Source organism: Trachemys scripta, chromosome 2 (genome assembly GCF_013100865.1).
Source record: "Trachemys scripta elegans isolate TJP31775 chromosome 2, CAS_Tse_1.0, whole genome shotgun sequence".
Classification (NCBI taxonomy): Eukaryota; Metazoa; Chordata; order Testudines; family Emydidae; genus Trachemys; species Trachemys scripta.
The window spans coordinates 33,835,814-33,859,293 of record NC_048299.1 but is presented as its reverse complement, the minus strand read 5'-3'; the positions used below and the strand labels follow the sequence as shown (position 1 = coordinate 33,859,293).

General features: G+C 38.0%; 1 protein-coding gene across 5 annotated transcripts in view; it reads right to left on the bottom strand.

Annotated features, from left to right (window-relative positions):
- The window catches only part of ARHGAP21 (Rho GTPase activating protein 21), a 194,517-nt gene that overhangs the window by 42,203 nt on the left and 128,834 nt on the right, over positions 1 to 23,480 (bottom strand). For 3 of the 5 annotated variants that reach the window (XM_034760239.1, XM_034760242.1, XM_034760238.1), the window contains exons 7-8: positions 8,690 to 8,719; positions 5,231 to 7,163 (exon numbers count right to left, since the gene is read on the bottom strand). In XM_034760239.1, the coding sequence (XP_034616130.1) occupies positions 5,231 to 7,163; positions 8,690 to 8,719 (1,963 nt within the window). Of the gene's footprint in view, positions 1 to 5,230; positions 7,164 to 8,004; positions 8,027 to 8,689; positions 8,720 to 23,480 lie in introns of those variants that run through there. The other 2 variants (XM_034760241.1, XM_034760240.1) reach the window with 2 other exon arrangements.

Genomic DNA, 23,480 nt, shown 5'->3' with positions numbered 1-23,480 from the left:
TGACAAAAATAGGGGATGACAACTTATAATAGAAATACTGATATGTTAAAACCTGTGCCAGTGCTATTGCGAAAACTATGGAAAACAAGTGTCCCTCCAAAAGGAACAGCTGTCAGTCCTAATTTCTATTGCAGTTACACACACATTTATGCAGCTTGCAAATGCTAGCCCATAACTAATAGAATGATCAGGAATATCACAACACGTTTGAAGGTGTCTCTACTCAGTTTGATTGTTGAAGTCTTTTCTAAATTTGAAAGTTCTTTGATACTTGTCCTAATAAATATCTATGATCAGACACCACTTGTCTTTATGAGATCCCCCACATTAGGTTGACAGGCAATGGTATCCCTGCTATGGATGTCCCTAGTGTATTGAACTTCTTTGTACTTGATACCCACTCTCACCTCATTTTTAAAAATAAAACAAAAACAAAAACAAAACTTACTTTTGAACAGACTTCGGTGAGGGGGAAATGTTCATTAGCATGACCAGTACTGACCCAATATTTATTATCATTTCTTCATTCCGACTACCCCCATCTCTTCTGTATTGCATTTCTTAAATATGCTTTAGTTACTTTTCAATTTTAAAAGAATAGTTACTATAGAGGTTTTCAGTATATTTGAAACCACACTATTCTATACAGGGGCCCAAACACCTTGGGAAGCGTGGTTGGAGAGAGCGGTGTTAAAACTATTATTTTTATTCAGAGGGTAAATGGGGCAGACTTTTTTTTTTAAAGTTAAAAAGTACCTGGTCATGAGAAACTGTCAACTATGTCAGATCATACGTGCGGTCCAGCATTTAGAAAACCAGTTGGGATTGCTGGGTTCTACAAGCAGCTCTGTTGCTGACTCCTCCACTGCAGGAGAACGTAACACCACACAAGCACAATACAAATGGGTTTTGGGAGGTGAAATGGATCGTTGAAAAGCATTTTGAGATGCCCAGATGAAAGATGTTTTAGAAATTCAGCAAAGGAGTATTACCTGCAATTAATTTACTTTAAAAAAAAAAAAAAAAAAAAATCAGGGGTGGGAAATTAGTAAAGGAATCAAAATGGGTGCGAAGTGAAAAATAAGCCAGAATTAATTAGTCACCACAACAGAAACGAGTCAACCATAGCTGTGATGTAACAAAACATTAAAAATATTTCTGTTTAATGTCAAAGTAAAAAGCGTATAGACAAATAGGTCAAAAAGGGATAATGCAAAAACTCTTGAAGATAAATATTTGATAAAACGCTCCTAAAATAAGGCAAACTGACTTACAATCCCACTTTGGAACTTGTGTAACAGAGGCTGGCGCCAATGAACAGCAGAATACATTCAAAAGGAAAGAATAATGTGTAATAGCTAGACAGAGTAAATATTGAAAAAATACAAATAAAATAAAGGATGATGATTCAGATGCCAAAACTTGAAATCCTACTGAAGAATGTTTTATTAACCACTTAGGTAAACAGTTAACAGCATTCTGGTTTGGAGTCATTTGGGCAGACGAGCATTTAATTACCATTTGCTATGGCCAAGATTTTTTTTAGTGAAAAAAATTAAGCTGAACAGACGGAAGAGACCTGAACCAGAGACCAAAAACACTGAACGTATTTTTGACTCCTATTAACCTTCTGGACTACCAATGTTCTATATCTGTAAACAAAGAAAATAAAGGAAGCTACTGTACACTTGGCCAAGTTTCTCTAAATTATACACAACTACAGTACCACATATATTGGTGATGGACTTAAATGATCCTGGGAGACTGACACATTATCAGTCTTAATATATTAAAAATACTAGCCATGCCTCTGATAGAAAGATTAAAATTTTATAAGTAATTTGCTGCTTATTCTATACACGAAAGAAATGCACTCAAGAGCAGGACAGATAAAAATTGATATTATAAGAATTGGGTTTTATTTACACCCGATTTTTTAATTTAAATACCTTTTTCTTTTTAAAAATCTAATTAAAATTAAATTTGAAACTATGACAACCTATATTAAGGCCTAACCATACTATCATCTACTCAAATCATTTACATTAAATAAAAATAATATTCATGTATTGAAGAAAGTTAAACCACTTAACTGGTGGAAATTACTCCCCGTCTAAGTACCTGATGCCAGAATTTGATGACATGCTCATCAAGTTTTTGACCACAGTAGTCTCTTCTGAAAGTGCTGAGAATATTTTCTTAATTTCAGTTTATTGTTCATTCAAAGCTTGAGAAACCATTTGGGACTGCAAAAGCAGGAAATGCTCGAGATAAAGCTTGAGAAACTGATTAGGATAAAAATGAGGTGGGAGGATGAGATCTACTAGTTTTAAAATCTTGAAGGACATGGTGACCAAGAACAACTAACTATTGATAGCACTTTGTTAAATAAATCCCTTTTAAATGCAGATCATGTTTTAATAAGCTTACTTTTTTTTTTTCTTTCTTATGTATCCTAAACATTTAAGGTAGCTTTATTTAACTAATAAAAATGTAAAAGGTTGTTTCTGTGCATTTTTAATTAAATTCCAATTTCCATACAAATGCAGCTGGATACAAATCACAACTAAAAAAATCAGTTCTCTGGTATATAAAAAACATCATTCACCATTTTTCATACAAACAACATTATACAAATTAAGCATCTGAATAAAATTATGTTAAGCTATACAATTGTTTAAATAAACACGTGCAGATATAGTGTATATACTCCAAATTCTACCAACCAATAAGAATCAACCTTTCTCTAGGAAAATTATTAAAGAGGACAAATGGAAAGCAAGATTAAAATAGGTTAGTTAAAGCACGGTATCCTTCTTACCGATTCAAATCGGTTATTAAACCACCTTCCTCCAGAGGCCAATTTTATGAAGGAAATACATTTAAGAGGCATGCTATAGCTGAGTATCCCTAGGTGTAGCAAGAAACTGTAAGGCATTAGTTTGACGGAAAGTTTGGCTGGATTTCTGTGAAGCATGCAAAACAGTAAGATGTGATCCCAGAGAGTACCCTGAAAACAACCCATTCTCCCTGCCTCCTGGCTAATTTTCCCCACCCTTTAGTACTTTGCTCCTAGCTAAATCCTTCCTCATCTTCACCAAAATCTAAAGAAATCATCTAGAACAACTGGTCATGTTTATTTTGTTTTAGGGACAGAAAAACAACAATATAACAATAATAAATAGAGCAAAACCTGCCTATTTAAAACGTCAACTCTACATAACATCAGCAAGTTTTTATTCCCTAGGCATTTAAGTCTGGATAATACACCTAGTACAATGGAATTGGGTTCCAGACTACCTAACAAGATCAGTATTTTATACCAAGTGGATACCAGTGTACATACTTGTGCAGATAAAGCCCTGAGGAAGCAGTCTGCCAATACCAGAATAAAATTTTACACAAAATCAATATTCTTCTCTCTTCCACTGTATAGTAAATAGAAAACCCCTTAGATTTTCCAAGTAACTTTTACTTAAAAGATTAAAAAATGCATAACCAATTATATTCAAACTATAACTAGGGAACTCTTCATCCATTGAAATACAGTCACGATTGGGGCCAAATGTAGCACCACCACACAATGGTTTAACATCCGAAGTGAAAAATACTGTACCCACCTGCAACTTCAAGTGTTGACAGAATGTTAATTATTCAAGTCACATTATTACTAACTCTACTCTTTTAAAAAGTGCCATTTGATCTTTAATGAACACAAGTAGCTGGGGCCTCAGTATAAAATAGTCTCCAAAAGCCTTCATTTAAAGCAACATATGGATTCCTAGTATCGTGCTTAATAATTAGGTGACTCAAGGGCGTGTCCCCTACTGAATCAACAGCATCACTTCCTCATGTTCTTTGGAGGTCTCACATCCAAGAGACAGCTACATAGCTTATGAAAACCTCACAGGATCACAGTACATGGTGTTATGAGACAGCAGACAAAAAAAAAATTCAACTCTTTCTTCTAACTTGCAGGGCCATCACCAAAATGAAATACTTCTGTCATAATTTAAAGCTCCTTTGGACTTTAATTTTTATACCTGTTTAAAATCTGGAAGTAAGCCACATTTGTCCCAAGTTCATGAGAAATCTTTTTTGCTTAAATTAAACCCAGCCCTTTTTACACAATCTTTTATCATAATGTGGCATTATTTGCCTGTTACAATATGACATTTAAATTGCATGTGGTTAGAGAATTAAGAACCACTCAAACAAGATGTATGTAATCTATGTATGAAACCATACAGAACCTCTTAATATATCCAAGTTAGACTTCATGTAAAATTTGCATATGTGACAAACTAAGACCTTTAATAGTAGAAGAGCACTAAGCTTTTGAGATACAAAATATACTACACCTGCACAAAATAAATGTTTATTGGTTATATGCCTTATTGTCTTATGCTAATGCACTGAGAAGAAATGTGGGGTTGTACAATAATTAATGGTGAGGATGTACCAACAGCTTATATACTTTCTATATGAATTTGACAATATGAAAGCCACCTGTCCATTCATAGAGAAAATTGCTCTGTTAGGACAGCTAAAGCTAAACATGAAAATAATATGTATTCTTTGAGAGACCTTGGCCCTCCAAAACACAAAAATTCTCTTCGCTATTTCATGTTAGATATCATGAAGTGACTCCCAACTTGGTTGGGAAGCGTATCTATTAGTTCTAGACAAAAATGGTTGCCATGGACGCATGGTCAAGAGGGCTGCATGACAATACATCTGATACTCCCTTGCATCACTCAGTAACCTTATATTTTACAGTGTTTTGAAAAGCGTTATAAACACGGATTCTGCTGAATTATTTCTAATGAATAAGAAACAATCACATGCACAATGCTCCGCTGCAAATAAGATCAGATCAGATCATGGAGTAAAAACCAGAAGAGAATATATAATTTTGGGAGTTGTGTAAGGAATTGAAGAAATCTCTAGAGAAACATTTTGAATCACAATGGGTTTTCCTAGACATACTATACAGCATACAACGAATGAAATATTTTTCCTCTTCTGAAAAATACTCCAGTGTTTACCATCCTAATGTCTATTTGGATAAGTGGTGTTGGAAAAGATCCACACAGAGGGAAGGTTTAATTGAATGCTAGTTAGCCACCTGAATGCTATTCTCTTGATTCAAACTCTAAATTAGAGACAAAGTAGTAAAACAATATATTTTATATATATTACACTGATACAATTAATCTGTTTAGCTCACCTATAAATGGAATGGATGCCAAGGAATCACCAGGTGGACTGGAACCTGATGCTTTCCTTTCTTCAATCCTTTTTATATGCACCTCTCTACGTGCATCATTAGGTAACCAACAGGTAGTGTCTGAGACAGCCTCCTGGTCATTTACTGCTAGGATGTAGGACTGGTGTCTCAAAGGCTGTGGAGTCTGGTGACCAGAAGGAGATTTTTCCCGCAAGACAACGGCATCTGTGTCATTTTCCAGAACATCTGGCTGCTGAATTTCAGGCTCTTGTGTATTTTCCTTTTCAAAATCTTGAATCTTTTGTCTAATGGAAACATCTAAGTTATCAGAGGTAGCTGAGCTCTCGCTCATCTGTTGGACAAGTTTGGCAGAAGCTGCAGTCGAAGTGGGGGGTTGGATGCTCCTGCCAATTTCTGTTTTGTGGTCTGGGGCATTTTCTCCTCGGTTTTTTGATTGATGATTTAACAGACCACTCGGATGCAAGTGATTTACTGCTCTTTGGTCTTTGGCCACAATATCCAGACTCTGGTTAATGGGAAGTGAAGATTTTTCTGCATAGGGAACAGAGGTCCTCAAAGAGTTACTTTTAGAACTTCTGTCTGTCACAAGAGATGCTCTCTCTTGTGAGGTGGTTGTAGGCTTTGAAACTCCACCAGCTATTTGAAAATCCCTAGTAGGCTGCAGTGTTTTTACATCTGATGGAACTTTCTGGAGCTGAGAAGCAGACATAGAGGCTCTATTGCTTTTTCGCCTGTCTGAATTATAAGCACCTGGAGCCACTGAAAAATGTGGACCTCGAAGGGACATGTGAAATGCATGCTGTCTAGATCTTTCATAAATACCTCGCCGATCATCTTGCTCAGTAAATCCAGTCCACTTGTAAGTCTTTTTTCTGTCTCCATTTGAATCTGTAACAAGATTCTCAGCACAAAAATTTTCTGTTTCACCCTGCTTGCCAAGGTAATCCCACGACTGAGTTCTGTGGTTCCTGGAACTAATAGATGGCGAAGTTAATGCATCCTGTGAAGCACTTCTTGGCCACTCTTTCATCAGCACTGGATCTTCAAGTCTTTCCTGGGACACGCTCCGTTGTCGGATCTGAACAGACTGTGGAACCCTATCATGAGAGGTGCTTCTGCGTCGTACCTGTGAAATAGTGCGATTTGGCACCACATAATCAGTTGAGTTCTGAGAGGCCGCTCTCAAACTATCCAATCTTTCCTGTATTGTTCGGCAGCCATACATGTGCAAACGTCTGTTATCAATGTACTCTTTGTAGGTTTTGTAGTTTTTCCAGTCTATGTGCTGGTGGGAGTTTGGAGAAGTATAGTGATTAGTAGAGGTTGGGGGAGAACCTGCAGGAGGTCTAGTGCTTGAGATCCCTTCTGGATGTCCTCCATAATTTCCCGATTTACTTATCATTCCAGTGGGATCTACTGGCCTTGTAATTGGAGTCTGAGGAAGTACAATGGCAGTGGACGCTGAAGATGGTGGTGATGTGGTCCATGCTTTTGTTTTTAAAGTGGTTTGATCCCTTAAGCCATACCTCACTTCCTCCGTCCTGTGTGATGGACCAGCATGATTAGTTCTACAGGATGGCAAATCTACAGCCTTCTCAGAAGGCACAACAACAGTCCTTATGGTTTCATTGCAAACACACACAGCTGTATTTGATTTTGCAATATCTGTTGGCGATGGAGGCACTTGTATTTCCATTCTATAGGCCCTGTCTGGCTGCATCAGTGTCCGTACTGGTCTACTGGCTTGCTGCTTGCCCAATGAAGAGTCAGAAGGCGGTATGTCCACAGACTGTGCCATGACAGAAGGTGTGGATGTTAGTCGAGGATAACATATTGGTGGTGGTTCAGGAATGTTGTGAGCATTTCCACTATAGGCTTCATTGCCTTTCAGGTAGGCATCTTGGGAATATGCCTGTGGATGGACAATTAAAAAAGTGTTAATTCACAGAAAACAGAGATGGAAAGATCACCACACTGAGTCCATTCTCCTGCAACTGCAGGATGAAGTCCCTAGAGAGAAGGCAGCTTGGATATTAAATTCATACATTTGATCTTAAATAATAGGACACTTAAAAAATGTATAAAAATAATACATTTCTTCCCTTAATGCTCCCTTACTGTTTGGAAATTTAACGTGTGAAGTCACTACAGAAAAGAAAAAGCTAAAAAAAAACCCAACATCACCACTTTAGAAACCAAATGAATTAGAATTTCTTGAAATTAATGCAGGTAAATAAGACATATTTCCCAAGATTTGTGAGCACAAGGATTATTCCCCCTGCCCCCCCACCCCATTTCCTCCAACCATACTACTTCAAATATTCCTTTTAAGCCTCTTGATGCTGGGAGCTAAGATTTCACAGCAATCGACAGGTTAAATGGCTGCATAATAAATTTAACCAGCACTAGAATATTCTCTGTTGTCTTGCCATATAAAAGATTAGATAGCATTTGTATACCCTTCTCCCTGAAATATAAATTCTCATATGTAAAAGGCACTGTTGCTAAAATGTAAAATGAATAAATTAGAGTGACTGATAACATCTTTGTTGCCAGCCAACACCCACCACCCTTTAAATAACCTTACATGTTATAGAAGACATTCAATAAATGACACTATTATAAAATGAGTTGCTTAAATTGACAGATATAAATATGAAAATACATGCGTATCTATTGTCTATTTTACAGTAAAATGCAAAACTAAAATTTCAAATTAATTTACTATGTATGTTTAATAATTCACATCTTACCTTGTGTTTAAGAGCCTGACTCCTAAGAAAAATGGTTAGATTACATTTTGCACGTTTCATCAGTCTCTTTTTTGCATCAAGAGACATTTCTGTAATCATTGCAAAACAGCATATATAGAAAATCAAAGTCAAGCATCATTTAAACACTACTACGTTATTTTAAAACTTTAGCATTACTTGGTTTAGTTAAAATGTGATGAAATAGAGAGCTGACAATTCCAATCTTGCCAATGCAGTAAATGACTAAAATGATCTCCCACATCTTTTATATAGTTTAGGTGTGGTATCATATTACAGCATTTCCTGCTCAAATCATAACATGCTCAATTCGTGCCTTGTCTTAGCATTAGACAGGTTGTAAAAGCCCAAGTGCAGCCATAAACATAAGACTGAGAGCAAAGTACTGAGGGTGAGGGCGAGGCACTTAAAACACTGCTGCAAAAAACATTATGTTGAGTATTAGTTAAATGCAGAATATTAAAGCAAACTGAAAAGAAATCAACAAGGTAACACAGGCATACTCTACAAATTAACAGGGTTATACGCTATGAAAGGAATTTAGCTGATCAGCATATCGAGCTCATTTCCAGCATCTTGCAGGTTTTAATATACTGGCTTCTTATAAACCTTAAGAAAAACATGCCTTACAAAAATCTGAGAAATGGCTACTGTGTACATTTCTTACCAGTGCTGTGACATCCTTTGTAAACTGCAGCTGGCAGAAAATAGGAAAACATAGTAAAAGCTGCTTACAGATGTAAAGGCAGAATTATGTTGTCATACTGATTCTGGATACAGCAAGCTAAAAATACATCTAATACCAATTTCTCTGGAAGGTACCAACAGAGGTTAAGGGCAGTGGAGTATAAAAAAATAACTTCAGGTTCTTTGCGGACATGTCCATCTGCGTCTACCTGCTTCTTGCATTTATTCTCTACCCGTTCCGGAAAGCGAAATACATTTGTGCCATTTTGTCTTGGTGCATCTTTACTGCTGCATGCAGAGTGCTCTGGTTATGTGTAACAAGGCTTCCCTTCCACTAGAGCAACATTACTGTCTCATTTCCCCTGAGCTGCTACCATCCCTGCTTCCAGATGACGAAATGAGATCTTCATTATGCATTTGAAACAGTGCACCCCTTCCCCACATATATCTGAACATAACCACAAGCTGTCAGCTGATTGCAGCTACTTTCACACTATAGGTCTGAAATTAGAGGGATGATTCCGCAGAAACATCCTCCTCATGTGATGGGTGAAAAAAATGAAACCACTCACAAAACAGGAGCAAGCTGTGTTTCCATTACAGGCTGCACCCTGATAGTTTTTTTTAAATCTATATTTTTTCCCCTATAGCAGAATATAAAAACTCTATTTCTACACTTTTATATAAGTGGCTATTTATGATCCTGACAGGCTCCCAATCAAATTTAAAAAGAAATGGGGAGGAAGAGGGACACCCAGAAACATGCAAATGAAATAAGACTATTACCATGCAAAATAATTAAGACCAGGGAGAATTTTGTTAGTTTGTAAGGTAAAAAAACAAAATAGTTCTCCTTCCTGGACTAAGCTAATGTTAACGTTTTCCATAAGACCTAAGTTATAAACTCTGCTGGAGTTTGCATCTTTGTAAAATATGTCCACTACCGACTACGCTTCATTAACTTTGGGGGGGGAGGGGAAGTTATGATCTAAACTGATAAGATCCGGAGATGCCTCAAATTACAAATGACTGGAAATGTAATAATTATGTACTGACAAACCTGGATGTCGAACTATTAACAATATGCTTAGAAGATAACTAATTGTCTGATGATGCTCAAAATAGGACTGATACCTTTGTGTATATAATATATTTTAAAAAACAATTTTTTTTATGATCACAGCTTCTTAATATCTGTGCAGAGCAGGCTCACTATTGTGAGGAAAAGAGAGTTGGTTAAAAAGGGCTCTGAGGGATTGGCAGAATTCCCTAATGAGCTAATTCAGTCCAAGCTTCATTTTCAGTGGGGAAAAAAAAAAAAAAAAAAAAAAAACAGAGTGAGGAGTTTCCACATTTGTATTAATTAAATTCTTCCTTTTATAAACCCAGTTACGGGCCTGCACAGAAATATTGCAACATTTAAGGAAGTGAAAGCACTGCGTTTTATTACTGTCCCGATAATACTATAAGCTGAGGAAATGAATGATGAGATACTGGTATAATTATTATTCAGTCTGAGAATTTCTGAACTGTTTTAATCAGCCAGTCAATGACCAATTTTAAAAACAGGTTCAAGAATTAAATCAGAATCTTACATGCATTAATATACATTTTCTGCCACTCATACCTATTTGCATACAGTTGAAAATATATTGGAAAAAAATTGCATATTCTTTTCAGTCTTTTAGTTCCTCTTAGTGGTTTAATATGTGAAAGACTAATATACTCTGTCAAACCTGTTGCACTGAAAGATGTGTTTACAAAAAATGAGCCACTGGTTTTGCTTAAATTATGGTAGCGACCTTCTGACTTTTTAAAAGCGCTACCTCATTTAAGTCCCTAATGACAAGAGCTGCCAAACACTTAGGAATGCATTGAGTGTTTAGAAAGCTCAGCACCCACAAAGTTTCTCTTTTTAATTCTCAAAAAGCACTGCATTGCAACTTTGTATACATTTCTACTTCCCATACAAATCTGATGGAGTTCTATGAAAGCATGCTATAGAACTATAATTATACTTATCCTGTAAATCTGTTGCTCTACTTCAGCGGTTCTCAAACTATGGGTTGGGACTCCAAAGTGGGTCACAACCTCATTTTAATGGGGTTGCCAGGGCCGACTTAGACTTGCTGGAGTCCAGGGTCGAAGTCTGAGCCTGACCATGCAGGACTGAAGCCCAAGTATTTCAGCCCTGGGCAGTGTGGCTCAGGTTCCGGGCCCCCTGTCTGGGGCTGAAGCCCTTGGGCTTTGCCCCCCCCCCCCCACCGCAAACACATGGGGTGGTGGGGCACAGGTGGTCTCAGGCTTCGGTACCCCCTCCTGGGGTCATGTAGTAATTTTTTTTTGTCAGAAGAGGGTCGCGGTGCAATGAATTAACTTATAAGATAAAGGGAAATGCAGCCATTATTTAGAAGAAAAAGTCTGTTTTTAATCAAGTTGAGTAAGAATAATCTACCTCATAAAACACTGTATAATTCTATCCCTCTCCCTCATCCTCGGTCTGTTTTTGTTTGTATATTTGTATGCAAAACTTTTCAGGACAGAGACTGTATTTGTAAAGCACTTAGCACAATGGATCTCTAATAATAAACAATTATTTCATCCTATTTTAAGTAAATAAGAAATATTTTATCAACTCATGTTACACTAAATAATTAACATAAGATGTTCATTGATTTTTTGCAATTTTCACTACATTTTTATGCCATTTAGCATTAGAACAACTAAAATACAAACTCAGTTTTTCTTTTTCTTTCCAGGGTTATTACCTGCAGCCACCACACGTGGTCAAGTTTTAAATTTAATTAAAATTCTGTTCATTTCAGAAACAACTAAAACAATATGCTGGGATAAGTGATTTAAAAGATTATCAGGGTAAACTTTGTATCCTGAGAACTTGCGCCCATTGGCCCCAATCCACAGACACATTTGAGCACATACTTAACTTTAAGCAAATGAAAAGTCTGAATTATTTCAATGGGACCACCTGCACACTTTAAGTTAAGGACATGTTTAAGTGCTTTGCTTGATCAGGTACCCACGTGATCAGCATCTTGGAAAACTGAGCCATTGGCATGGCTTCTTCCCTCCCCAGTCAGTTGCATTTTCTTAATATTTCATTTCTTTACTAATCCATTTAATTGTGCTCTTGCCCATTCCTGCCCTTCACCATTCTGCATAAACAGGGGAGCACTATATCAGACAGTTCTTTTTTAAAACAGGGATGCAGCTTGTCACTCATATTGCAGCATCTTTGTTTAGTTTATTTGTGCCAAGACCACATTGGTGCCAAGAATACAGCTGAAGGGAGTTCATTTAAATGAAAAAACCCCAACATATTACTGATGTACAGTATCCTATGAAAACAACACACTGACCTACCCTCTCTCCTTCCAATGGTGAATACTGGGAAAATTCTTGTTTAAATATTTAAAATCTTAAACCCAAGAAATTTCATTTAAATTATCATCAGTGTAAGGAATTTTTTTTTACTGCAAATAAATGTCACTTTAAATTGGACATTTATCTGCCGGCAATTGTCTGCAGAAGAGAAGAATGAGGGGGGATTTGATAGCTGCTTTCAACTACCTGAAAGGGGGTGCCAAAGAGGATGGATCTAGACAGTTCTCAGTGGTACCAGATGACAGAACAAGGAGTAATGGTCTCAAGTTGCAGTGGGGGAGGTTTAGGTTGGATATTAGGAAAAACTTTTTCATTAGGAGGGTGGTGAAGCACTGGAATGGGTTACCTAGGGAGGTGGTGGAATCTCCTTCCTTAGAGGTTTTTAAGGTCAGGCTTGACAAAGCCCTGGCTGGGATGATTTAGTTGGGAATTGGTCCTGCTTTGAGCAGGGGGTTGGACTAGATGACCTCCTGAGGTCCCTTCCAACCCTGATATTCTATGAATTGTATTTTCTAAACATTGTTCCTCAATGCCATAAAACGGGGTTTACTGAGAAAGTTAATACTATACATTTCTATCCTCTTCATCTCCTCATTCCTTGAGCATACCACCTGCAACATCTCCCATCCCCAAGAGTTTACTGGTAAAGCTTTACATTAACTTCTGTGGGAAATAAATATTTGCTTCAATTCAAAAGCTGAAAGCCTCAGTTAACCAACCATCCCAAGAGTACTGTCAAAATACAACTCCTATTTAAACATACTTGATTACAAAACAATTCATTGTTTGACAGATGATAAAATGCCATGGAAGACCAACATGGATCCATTAGTTTGAGGGAAACTACATGGTTCAGGTAATTAGTAAAGGGACACAGACTTTCAGCACCAGGTGGATAGCGACTGAAGACAAGTTACGATCCAATAATAGAGGTCTGTGAAATAAACGGACAGATTAGGTTCACTTCCTCGTGGAAATGTCTGCATCACAAAAAAACACCATCGCAGTTTGAAATTATTGACTTCTTTGTTGGCCCTCTCTCAATGACATTGACAGCCTCCAGGTCATCTGATACCCTAGTGCTCCTCTTCCACAACCCAAAAATTTTTGTAGCTTACTGTAGCTACAGCCTTAGTAAAAGCACATTGGAGAAGTGGAAATCTCTTTCCTCAGTTTCACATCAAAAACAACAACCAAAGAATACATTGGTTAAGTCTCCTTCCTCTGAAGCATAAGAGACTGAAACGGCTGGTAATGGAACATTGGACCTTGCATTCTAAAGCTCTGAGGTGGCACCAAGCATTCTCTCGCAGGTGCTTAGCTGACTGGTTCTTGCTCCCATGGCCTTCGTTTAAGTCACCATATGTGCTATTGTGAAGGAATTTCCCCCAGGTCAGATTGGCAGAGAAACCTTGGGATTTTTTCTTCACCTTCCTCTGCATCACAGCATGCAGGTGACTTGCTGGTATTATCTGGGTTTATCTCATTTAATGCCCTGGCACTGATGCATCTTGATCCCACCTATTCTCTGCCCATGGCACATAACAGTTTAACTTCCTGTGGGCTGCAATATTTTGGTTGTTGGGTTTAGTGTGCAAGTGCTGGGTGGCATTGCTAGACAATGATATAAAGGAGGTCAGACTAGATTACCTCCCTTCTAGCCTTAATCTCTAGGACTATGAGAGTAACAGCTGGGAGTCTGACCACCACCAGCAGAAGAAAATTCAGCAGCAGAATTGTTATTTTGGGGAGTCCTTATTCCCACTCCTTGTTCTCAATCAGGAAGTGAGTGCCAGTTCATTAAAAGAGAAATTTGATCTCAAAACATGTGAAAATTAAAAAAAAAAAATAGGATGTGTTCAAGGGTCTTTGAATTTTGAAAGCTGTTTTGGTGCTGAGAACAATAATTTATTGCTTTTTGGTATAATTAAGTATGTAAAGCTAGATGTATATTTTTAAGATCTGAATACATTCAGCTGGTAATTACTTGGTTTTCTCCTCCCCACCCTACATACAGGACCATTTGGGACAATAGTTAACTTGACAAAAGAAGCACCTCGGCTCACCATGACCCAGGTCCGAAATACAGTACCAAAATTCAAATTAAAAACTCCGTTATTTTCAGTTTCGGAAAGGATTAAATTGCACATCATCAGAACATAAGAACGGCCATACTGGGTCAGACCAATGGTCCATCTAGCCCAGTATCCTGTCTTTGGACAGTGGCCAATGCCAGGTGCTTCAGAAGGAATGAACAGAACAGGCAGTCATCGAGTGATCCATCAGCTGTTGTCCACTCCTAGCTTTTGGCAGTCATAGGTTAGGGATTCCCAGAGCACAGGGTTGCATCCATAAGCATTGACGGACCTGACATCCATAAATTTACCTGTTTGTTTTTTGTACCCCGTTGTACTTTTGGCCTTCACAACATCCCCTGGCAATGAGTTCCACAGGTTGATTGTATGTTGTGTGAAGTAGTACTGCCTTATGTTTGTTTTAAACCTGCTGCCTATTAATTTCATTGGCTGTGAAATTATGTGAACGAATAAATAACACCTCCTCCACATATTCATAATTTTATAGACTTCTGTCATGTCCTCCATCATCGTACGGGCATACCATGAATTTATAGAGTGGCATTATTATATTTTCTGTCCCTTTCCTAATTGTTCCCAACATTGTTAGCTTTTTGACCGCCGCTGCATATTGGGCGGCTTTTTTCAGAGAACTATTCACAATGACTCCACAATCTTTTTCTTGAGTGGTAACAGCTAATTTAGATCCATCGTTTTGTACGTATAGTTGGGATTGTTTTCTCCAATGTGCATTACTCTGCATTTATCAACACTGAATTTCATCACCCAGTTTTGAGAGATCCCTTCGTAACTCTTTGTATTCTGCTTTGGACTTAACTCTCTTGAATAATTTTGTATAGTCTGTAAATTTTGCCATCTCACTGTTTACCCTTTTTTCCAGATCATTTATAAATATGCTAAACAGCACTGGTCCCAGTACAAATACCTGGGGGACACCACTAGTTACCATTCTGGAAACTGACCATTTATTCCTATCCTTTGTTTCCTATCTTTTAAACCAGTTACTGATCCATGAGAGGACCTTCCCTCTTCTCCCATGACAGCTTACTTTGCTTAAGAATCTTTGGTGAGAGACTTTGTCAAATGCTTTCTGAAAGTCCAAGTCCTTTAATTTAAAGAAGAAAACAAGATTAAGCCACATTACAAATAAATAAATTGCTCTTCTCTCTCAAAAAGTACAATGCAGTCAGTTTTGTGAGGAACAGTAAATTGTAATATGCTGCCATTTATTTCAAATGCTGAGATAATACATTCTCATTGACGGGACACCAGCTGGAAAATAGTTTAATGATCTTTTCCTGAATCCAACCTCAGTGGTTTTATTTAAATACAAGCTAGAATACCTTTCTGACAAAGTTACAGTCGGTAGCCCTTGGACACGTCAAAGATGACATCTACAAGTTGCCAAAGTAATCCACAAGGATGCATTTGTGTTACCTTTTGGGCTAGATCCCAAGAGGAGATTGCAGTTTTGAACCTTTCGAAGTAAGGTAGTTGGAGGTGTAATGCAACCAGAATAGATGACCTTTTGAGTTCTGCAGCTGATGATGCAATCTCCAGAGAATGAAAAATGGGGGGTGACTATACTCTGTAAAGCCACAGTAAGGAGTGAAACTTCCATTGTGAAGAAATTCTGAGAATCTGGGTAATAGTTAGAAGGGCTGGATTATGAGAGACATCTATGTGTAAGCGTGAAGTGTTTGTCTTCTGCTATTAATGCATTTAGAGTAGATTTAGGGTAATATTTGTGGTTTTGTTTGTGCTATTATGTTTACTCAATATATTGCTGCTGTGCTCTTTATACATTAGTGTTCCAGCACAGAAGGGGGAAACTAATAATGGAACTAAAGCACCATGAGAGTGGTGAAACAATTTATAAACTGTATACATCTCATCAAAAGGAGGGCTAAAGGTGTTAGAGGAGTAAACAGATGGAACCAGCATGAGAACGACACACACAAAACTTAACTGCCACAAATTTTCCTGAAGGTATCCTCATAAATCGAATGATTAGCCCCTTTAAGAAAAAGCCACTGCCATTAAGTATCACTGGATTTAAAAGTTAACATATTAGCTCATACTTACTGGTTCCCTGGAAGATATTTAGATTACATCCAATCAATTTTTTTTTTTTTTTTTACACTCCTACCATTTAAAAAAAAAACAAAAACAAAACAAACCTGAATGAGTCATTCAGGAAACTGAGGTTTTATTTTATTTTTTTAAAGAAAAAGGGTGGAGGTCCTTGCATCAGAAATGCTGGGAGTGCTACAGCCATAACACCCAAAATACATGAAGAGTGCCTCATGACAGAAAATAACTACCCAGGGCTGAGAAATGATAAACAAAGACAGGAAGATGGCTGCTACCATAAGGTTTTAAAAGCTGGAGAGAATATAATACTGAGATCCTTAGGGGCTCCAAGATGGATACAAGCCTGCCTCCACCTTCCCTCCTACAGAAAAAATAAAACATGGTCTTTGGGGAAACGTGCCAGTTCGGCAGTTATACAATACCATACAAAACTGGTCAATTCTGGGAAAAAGTCCAGATCTAGGGGAAGAGAGTACTTCTGTGTCTTTTGGCAATAAGTGCAGATTTCATAGTCAACTCTCAGAGAGCAGCAGCTCTTGAAAAATGCAGCAGCTGCAGCCATGTATGGAACTTTCCTTTTAAAAAGGAATTTCACAGTAGGTAGATTAAAAGTATTAATACCTAGACCCTCCCATACCAACCTCTTTTCCGGAAAGCTAAGTGCAAAAGGTTGCATATTTTTTCCAACAGTCTACTTTCTGCTGCTGCTAGAAAATTATCTCCAGTGTCATACACAATAGCTTCCAACCGTAGCTGTTTGAGGGAGACATTAAATAAGCTTAAATATTTCATTTTGTAGCAAGGCAGAATGATGAGTTATGTAAGAAAACTCACTGGGCCATCTAAACACTGACTCCACTGACATCACTTTGAATGTATGGTGTTAAATCATACACATTTTTATAAATATAGCTTTGTTTCACAAGTGCACTTGATTGATTGTTACATCAGTTGAAAGTTAGATTATTCTAAAAAGCTTCTTTTAGTAAAGAAAATAGCAACACAAAATTGTGCTTCTGTCCTTTAAACTTTTAGGGTAAAGAAAAATAGATTTCTGATTACATGGAGTATAGCTAAACTCTGATATTTCATGCCAGATACTCAATCTCTGAGTAGCTTTTCTCTTCTAGCCTCAGTTCTGCATCAGTCTTGCTTAGAATCTGCTCTAAAATTCAATGCAACTGTGCAAGATACCTGTTTCTAGATATTTTAACAACACTATCCCAATTTTCAGAAGATTTAATTCCTTCCAATTGTGCCAGTTGCTGAAACTGAATATCATGGTTGGGTCTACTGCTATGGGACATAGTGAGATGCATAGCTGGGCAATTTTTATGGGCAAAGGGCTGAGGGGCCCAGATCTAGCACTGCCTCCATCAGAGGCTTTGTTTTGATCCCACTTCCTCTAGATCAGGGGTGGCCAACCTGAGCCTGAGAAGGAGCCAGAATTTATTAATGTACATTGCCAAAGAGCCACAGTAATACATCAGCAGCTCCCCACTCCACCCCAGCTCCCAGGGCCTCCTGCCCAACTGCAGCTCCACCGATCAGCACCTCCCCCTCCCTCCCTCTCCGCAACTCCCCATCAGCTGTTTTGTGGCATGCAGGAGACTGGGGGAAGGGGGGGTGGGCGAGGCCATGGCAGATTATGGGGAGGGGGTGGGAAGGGGGCAGGGCCTGTGGCAGAGCCAGGGATTGAGCACCCCCCGGCACATTGGAAAGTTGGCACCTGTAGCTTCAGCCCCGGAGTCGGTGCCTATACAAGGAGCCGCATATTAACTTCTGAAGAGCCGCATGTGGCTCTGGAGCCAGACGTTGGCCACCCCTGCCCTAGATGCTGCTGAGTTGTTACACAGAAGCCACCAACCAGAACAACATCTGGCTTCATTGCTGCTTTCAGGGAAGCAGATTTCTCCCCGTAGAGTTACAAATCCTCTTCTGGTTTTTGCTATGCCTCCTCTCCCCTACAATGCCCACAGAAGCACCTATATTTGGGCCTCTGGTTCTCCTCTTCTTCATCTGCCCAACAGAACAGCTCCTTTTTAGACACAAAGCAGTTTGCAATATTTGTCATCTTTTTATAATTACATGTTTTTCGTTGTTCTGACAGTCCAGTATAGACTTGTCCACTTAAATAAAATTCAGTCAGACTTGTGCTCCTGATTCCTTTAGGTGCCACTGAAAATCCCACATATGGGCTATTTTTAAAAATGTATTAATTGTATTTAAGGAATGCATTGTTATAGTTTATTCCACCGACTTTTACTATATATTTTCTTTTCAACACTTTGCACAGCCTTCCTCTGGAGGCAATTAACTGTTAAAATAACTTCGCTCCAAAATTAAGTGGCCTGTATGGGAGAGCAACATTAGACTGCTACTCTCTGTTACAGTATATTGTGTAAGAATGATTTACTGTGCTGAATGTGAACAGGTACCTGAAGCCTACTGCAAGGAGGCAGAGCTGAGGTTGCAAGTGAAACCTCAACATTGTCACTTCCTGACCGTTTAGTGCTGAACCTTGCAGCCTTGCTATTCTCTATATGTACTTTTAAAAAAAAAAATAGAATTTCCTAGGATACTTTAGAAAACCCAAATACAGGAAAATGTTCCATATATAAAATTAAAAAAATAAAACCTAAAATTGAATCATCATATTTAATTAAAGAAGAAGAAGCAACAGTATAATGAAGCTGTAGAACTATTTAGACAAAACACACCAGAAACCCTATGCAACACACACTGAGATCCACAGGAGGGATCTCTTCACTTGTATCCCATAGGAAGTTCATACGAGAACCCCTCTTCCACAAGCCTTATGAGAAGTGCCTCTTCTACGTTAGATGTGAATAGGTGGTAGAACTTTTTATAAAGCCTTAACTCATTCACTACACATTTACTACCTATTTTACACTACACAGATAATTTTTGTTCATGCCTAAGTTAAAGTTTTTCCCTTTGCCTCCTGTTTTTAAATCAGAAAAAATACAGACCAATAGTACTAAGTGTACGGAATGATTTTTCAAAGCGTCACAGCTAAATCAAATAAAAAAATAATGTTCTCTAGAACACTCAAAAGTTCTTTCCAATAAGGGCTATTTCTATGCTATGTTTTAGCTTTCTCCCCGTGCAATTTTGATACTAGAGGGGTTTTTTTAGTTACAAAAAATATTTGTTTATTTTCAAATAACGGAGCAATTTTTTTTTTTTACTAAAAAAGCAGACCAACCAGTTTTGCTCAAACATGCCAAAATAAATAGATTAGATCATCATGGGACCAATCTAGAAAATTACAGTCTGGAAGAGTTAATAAATTTTAAGTGACTAAAAACAAGGATTAGAATGTGTTATACGCTCTCAGTTTTCTATTTAATAAACTGTACAGAACATAATTTACTAGGTTTCTCTTGCTTTAACTATACCTTCTTTCCCATATCTAACCAAGGTTTATATTTTCCTGTTTTGTTTTCTATATCTTTCTTCTTTCCCTCTACCCCATAAAGTACATGCCCTTTTTTATGTCTACATTACATGTTTTACCTCCTCCTCTGTTTTCAGTCTTTCCCAGTTCTTCCCCCAAAACAAAATACTCATACCTCTCCCTCACTTCTTTTCTAACAAATTCTGCCTCTCACCACCCTCCCACATACATTTTCATACCCAAATCTCCTAACTCCTACCCATCTCACTTCCCTCATTCATAAACCAGAAAGGTCTTCTAAAGCCAGAGGATTCTACCAGAAGACTAAAATAGGTATTCCCCCTCAATCTTTCCTTCAGTTTTTAATTTTGATGCTGCCTGAAAAGAGCTACCAGCAACAGGCAAGGCTTTGGAAGCTGTTTGCAGAATAAGGCAAACAAATTTCAGCAATTTTCATTCAGTTCACATTAGAACCAGAGAGACTAGAAATCTTGCCCCTATTGAAATCAATGAGGTGATCAGGAATAATTTGACAAAAAAAAATTTTTTAAATGCTAATTTGTCAAAACCAAATTTGTTCATGTGAAAGGGCTGTTTTTTGACAAATCTCATTTCAAAAACTTTAGGGAAAAAAGTTTTGAAATTGTAGAAAGGTCCCATCTCACCATTTTGTTTAAATAGATTTTCGGTTCAAAACAATTGTTTTTACATTTAAGCTTGTAAAAAAGTCAAAATGAAAGAGAAATGTTTAAAAATTATCAAAACATTTTGACTGACAAACAAATTGTTTTGGGATTGTCCATTTGTGAAAGTTTGAGATTTTGAATTCTGTCCCGAATGGAAACAGTTTTAAATCTTGAAAATTTGTAAAGGTTTCTGTGATGAGGTTCACCCCACACTTTCCCTGAAGGGGTTAATGTAGAAGAGTGCTAATTAACCCACCAGGCCACAGCTGTGGGAAATCAGGTGGCTAAGCAACTCAGTGAGGGAACCCAGTTGAGGAGGAACAAGCTGGGCCAGATTTATGAAGCTAGGAAATTGGCAGCATAGGAGTCTGCTGGGAAACAGACTGCGGTCACTCCCTGTGAGAAGGGACGAGTGTTTGGAGGCTGCAGAAGCAGGTAGCCTACAGTTACTCCCTAGGAGGAGAGAGTTGGGAAAGCTGGCAAACCCAGAGAGGGGGAGTGCCAGATGTTAAGGAAAGGGCTCAGGGAAAGGCACAAGGTCTAGAAGGGAAAACATCCTTGCACCGGCCCTGGAAGAAGGGAGGAAGGTCCTTCACTGAACCTGGGAGCTGGGGGCAAAAGAAGATCTCTATCAGAAACACAAAAGAAATCTCTAAATCGCTGATGTTATAGGAACCTAATTCAAAGAAGGATGAAGTTACATGAACGAAACTTCCTGAAATTAATAACTAATCATTTTATTACTAACCTTCATTCAAGAGATTGTTTTCCCCCCCACACATTTATATTAAAGTAAAAAAAAAATTGTTAGGTACAAAAAGACTAACCCATTTCTGGCATAGCACGATCAGTTTTTAGTATCTGCACCCCCTCAGAAATTCTGTCAACAAAGCTATAACATTATGTCCCACTGAAGTTTTCATTCAGATAAATGAAGGTCATAGTGGAAATATTTACAATGAACTGATGTTTCTGATTGGTTAGCAAACTGCTCCAACTAGCAGTCTTTTTCAGCAAGCTAGTCGGTGCTCACTGGTAGAACAACATGCTCAGCCTTGGAGTACTTGGAGCAACAGAAAAGGAAGCTTCTCTAGTAAGACCTCTGGTAAACGATGTGCAGTACTGATAGTCCTGGAGACCCAAGCCTTCTTTTATCCACCAAACAGATGTAACGTGGTCAATGGAAGGATAGAACAATCAGACTATAAACATGCTTCAACCCTGACGTAGAAAGAACTGACTTTAGGGGCAAGAGGATATTTTAGACTCCATGGCCTGAGCTATTCTTGGCATCTCTGCTGAGGCTGCCAACATCCAGTGGTATAGGTTCAAACTATAACTCTCATGATAACAACCTGGGAGATCTACAAAGGCAATGCTGCATATCTTGAGTATTGGGGTTAGGGGTACAAGAAAAAGACAGACAGGGACCTAACATCTGAGCTGTGATGATGGATTTGAAAAAAGCCTCACTCTGCTCTCCTACCCTGGCAGGACAGCTGGCCCAAGAGGTTTAGGAGATCACTGTAAAGCCATGGGGCATAACAGGGATTTTTAGATAGTCACACTGGGTTTCCAGAGAGAACTAAACTAAACAAAATGTCACAAGATTTTTTTCAAACTCAGAACACTAAATGGGGATGGGTTTTTGTGTCACACACAGAAATCTGTCCAAGAACCAAGGTAACTTCCTACATTATTATAAATCTATATTACACTTGTTGCCAGTTGTGAACCTAGGCACCCCGTAATCACACCCTACATACTACTGCAATAATATCTGTACAAAATATGTCTTGGGAGGTATATGAAAGCTAACATGCTGGTTATTAATATTGTAAAGTGCATGTATTAATGTTATATGAAGTTACGAATTCTCTCTGTATGATGTTGTTATAACATGTTTAAGACAAGACAGCCAAAGGAAAGTGGGTTTACCTCTATTTACATATTAACAGTAAACCAAGCTGTCAAGCTAAACCAGTGGGGGTTATCCTGCTCCTGAACCTGAGACACAGAGAATTAAGGTGGCTCCTGCACCCCAGAGACACACAGGAGACTGAATCCCCAGGAGACCTTCCTGATTTGTAAGACAAAAGCAATCCCTTTGGGAAAAGAAGAAACAGAGAGAGACTTCATCTTTATCCTTCACTTTAAGGAAATCAAATCGGTTGGTTGCTTTATCTCCTTGATGGGTCCCGGCCACCAAAAAAATTGAAAGAAAATTGTGGGTAAAAGAAATCATCTTGAACAAAGACTGTCTTGAAAGGCTAAGTTTTATACTTTCAGATGCATATTTTTCACTTTTAATTGCTTGTAACCATCCTCTCTCTTTTTCACTTGGTACCGCTTCTTAGTCCATGCTCTTTTGTTAATAAACTTATTTTATTTCTACTATAAACCAATTCCGTTCTGTGTTTGAAGGGAAGGTCATATTTACCCCAGTTAAATTAATAAGCCGAGATGTACCAACTCATTAACAGAGCAGCAAACTTAATATCTTCTGTGAATGTACAGTGGTAGAGGCCGTGCATTGCAGAGAAATGTCTGAGGAGCTCAGGGGCTGGAGTTCTCCAATTGTTACCTGCTAGGCAAGATTTGCGCTGGGAAAGCATTGAGAAGTATGTTGGTGAAGAAAACAAACCGGTATGGCCAGGAGCTGATGCACAATCTAATCACCAGCAACTCTCACGCTTACTGAGGCAGGGAGGTAACAGTGGCTCACAGCTATGGGTATCCCCAGCAGCATGTTACACAAGTCTTTGTTAATCACAGACATTTATAACAACTGTATAACAAAAAGCTAACTGATAAATTGTTACAGAATACAGTGATCAGGGACATAGTTACTTGAGGCTTAATTTCTAACCAAGAAAAATGGACATTATCATCTATGTATTAGCAGAACATTCAAATCTAGAGATTAAACAAATAATTTTTTTAAAATTTAAAAGACTCCTCTCCAATAGCAACAACGAAATCAAATTTCATTACAGTAGCACAGTGTGTGTTACACTAGTTAAAGATCTGTTATTTCAATTTTAAAACCCTTTGTAAGATTTATATTATGCT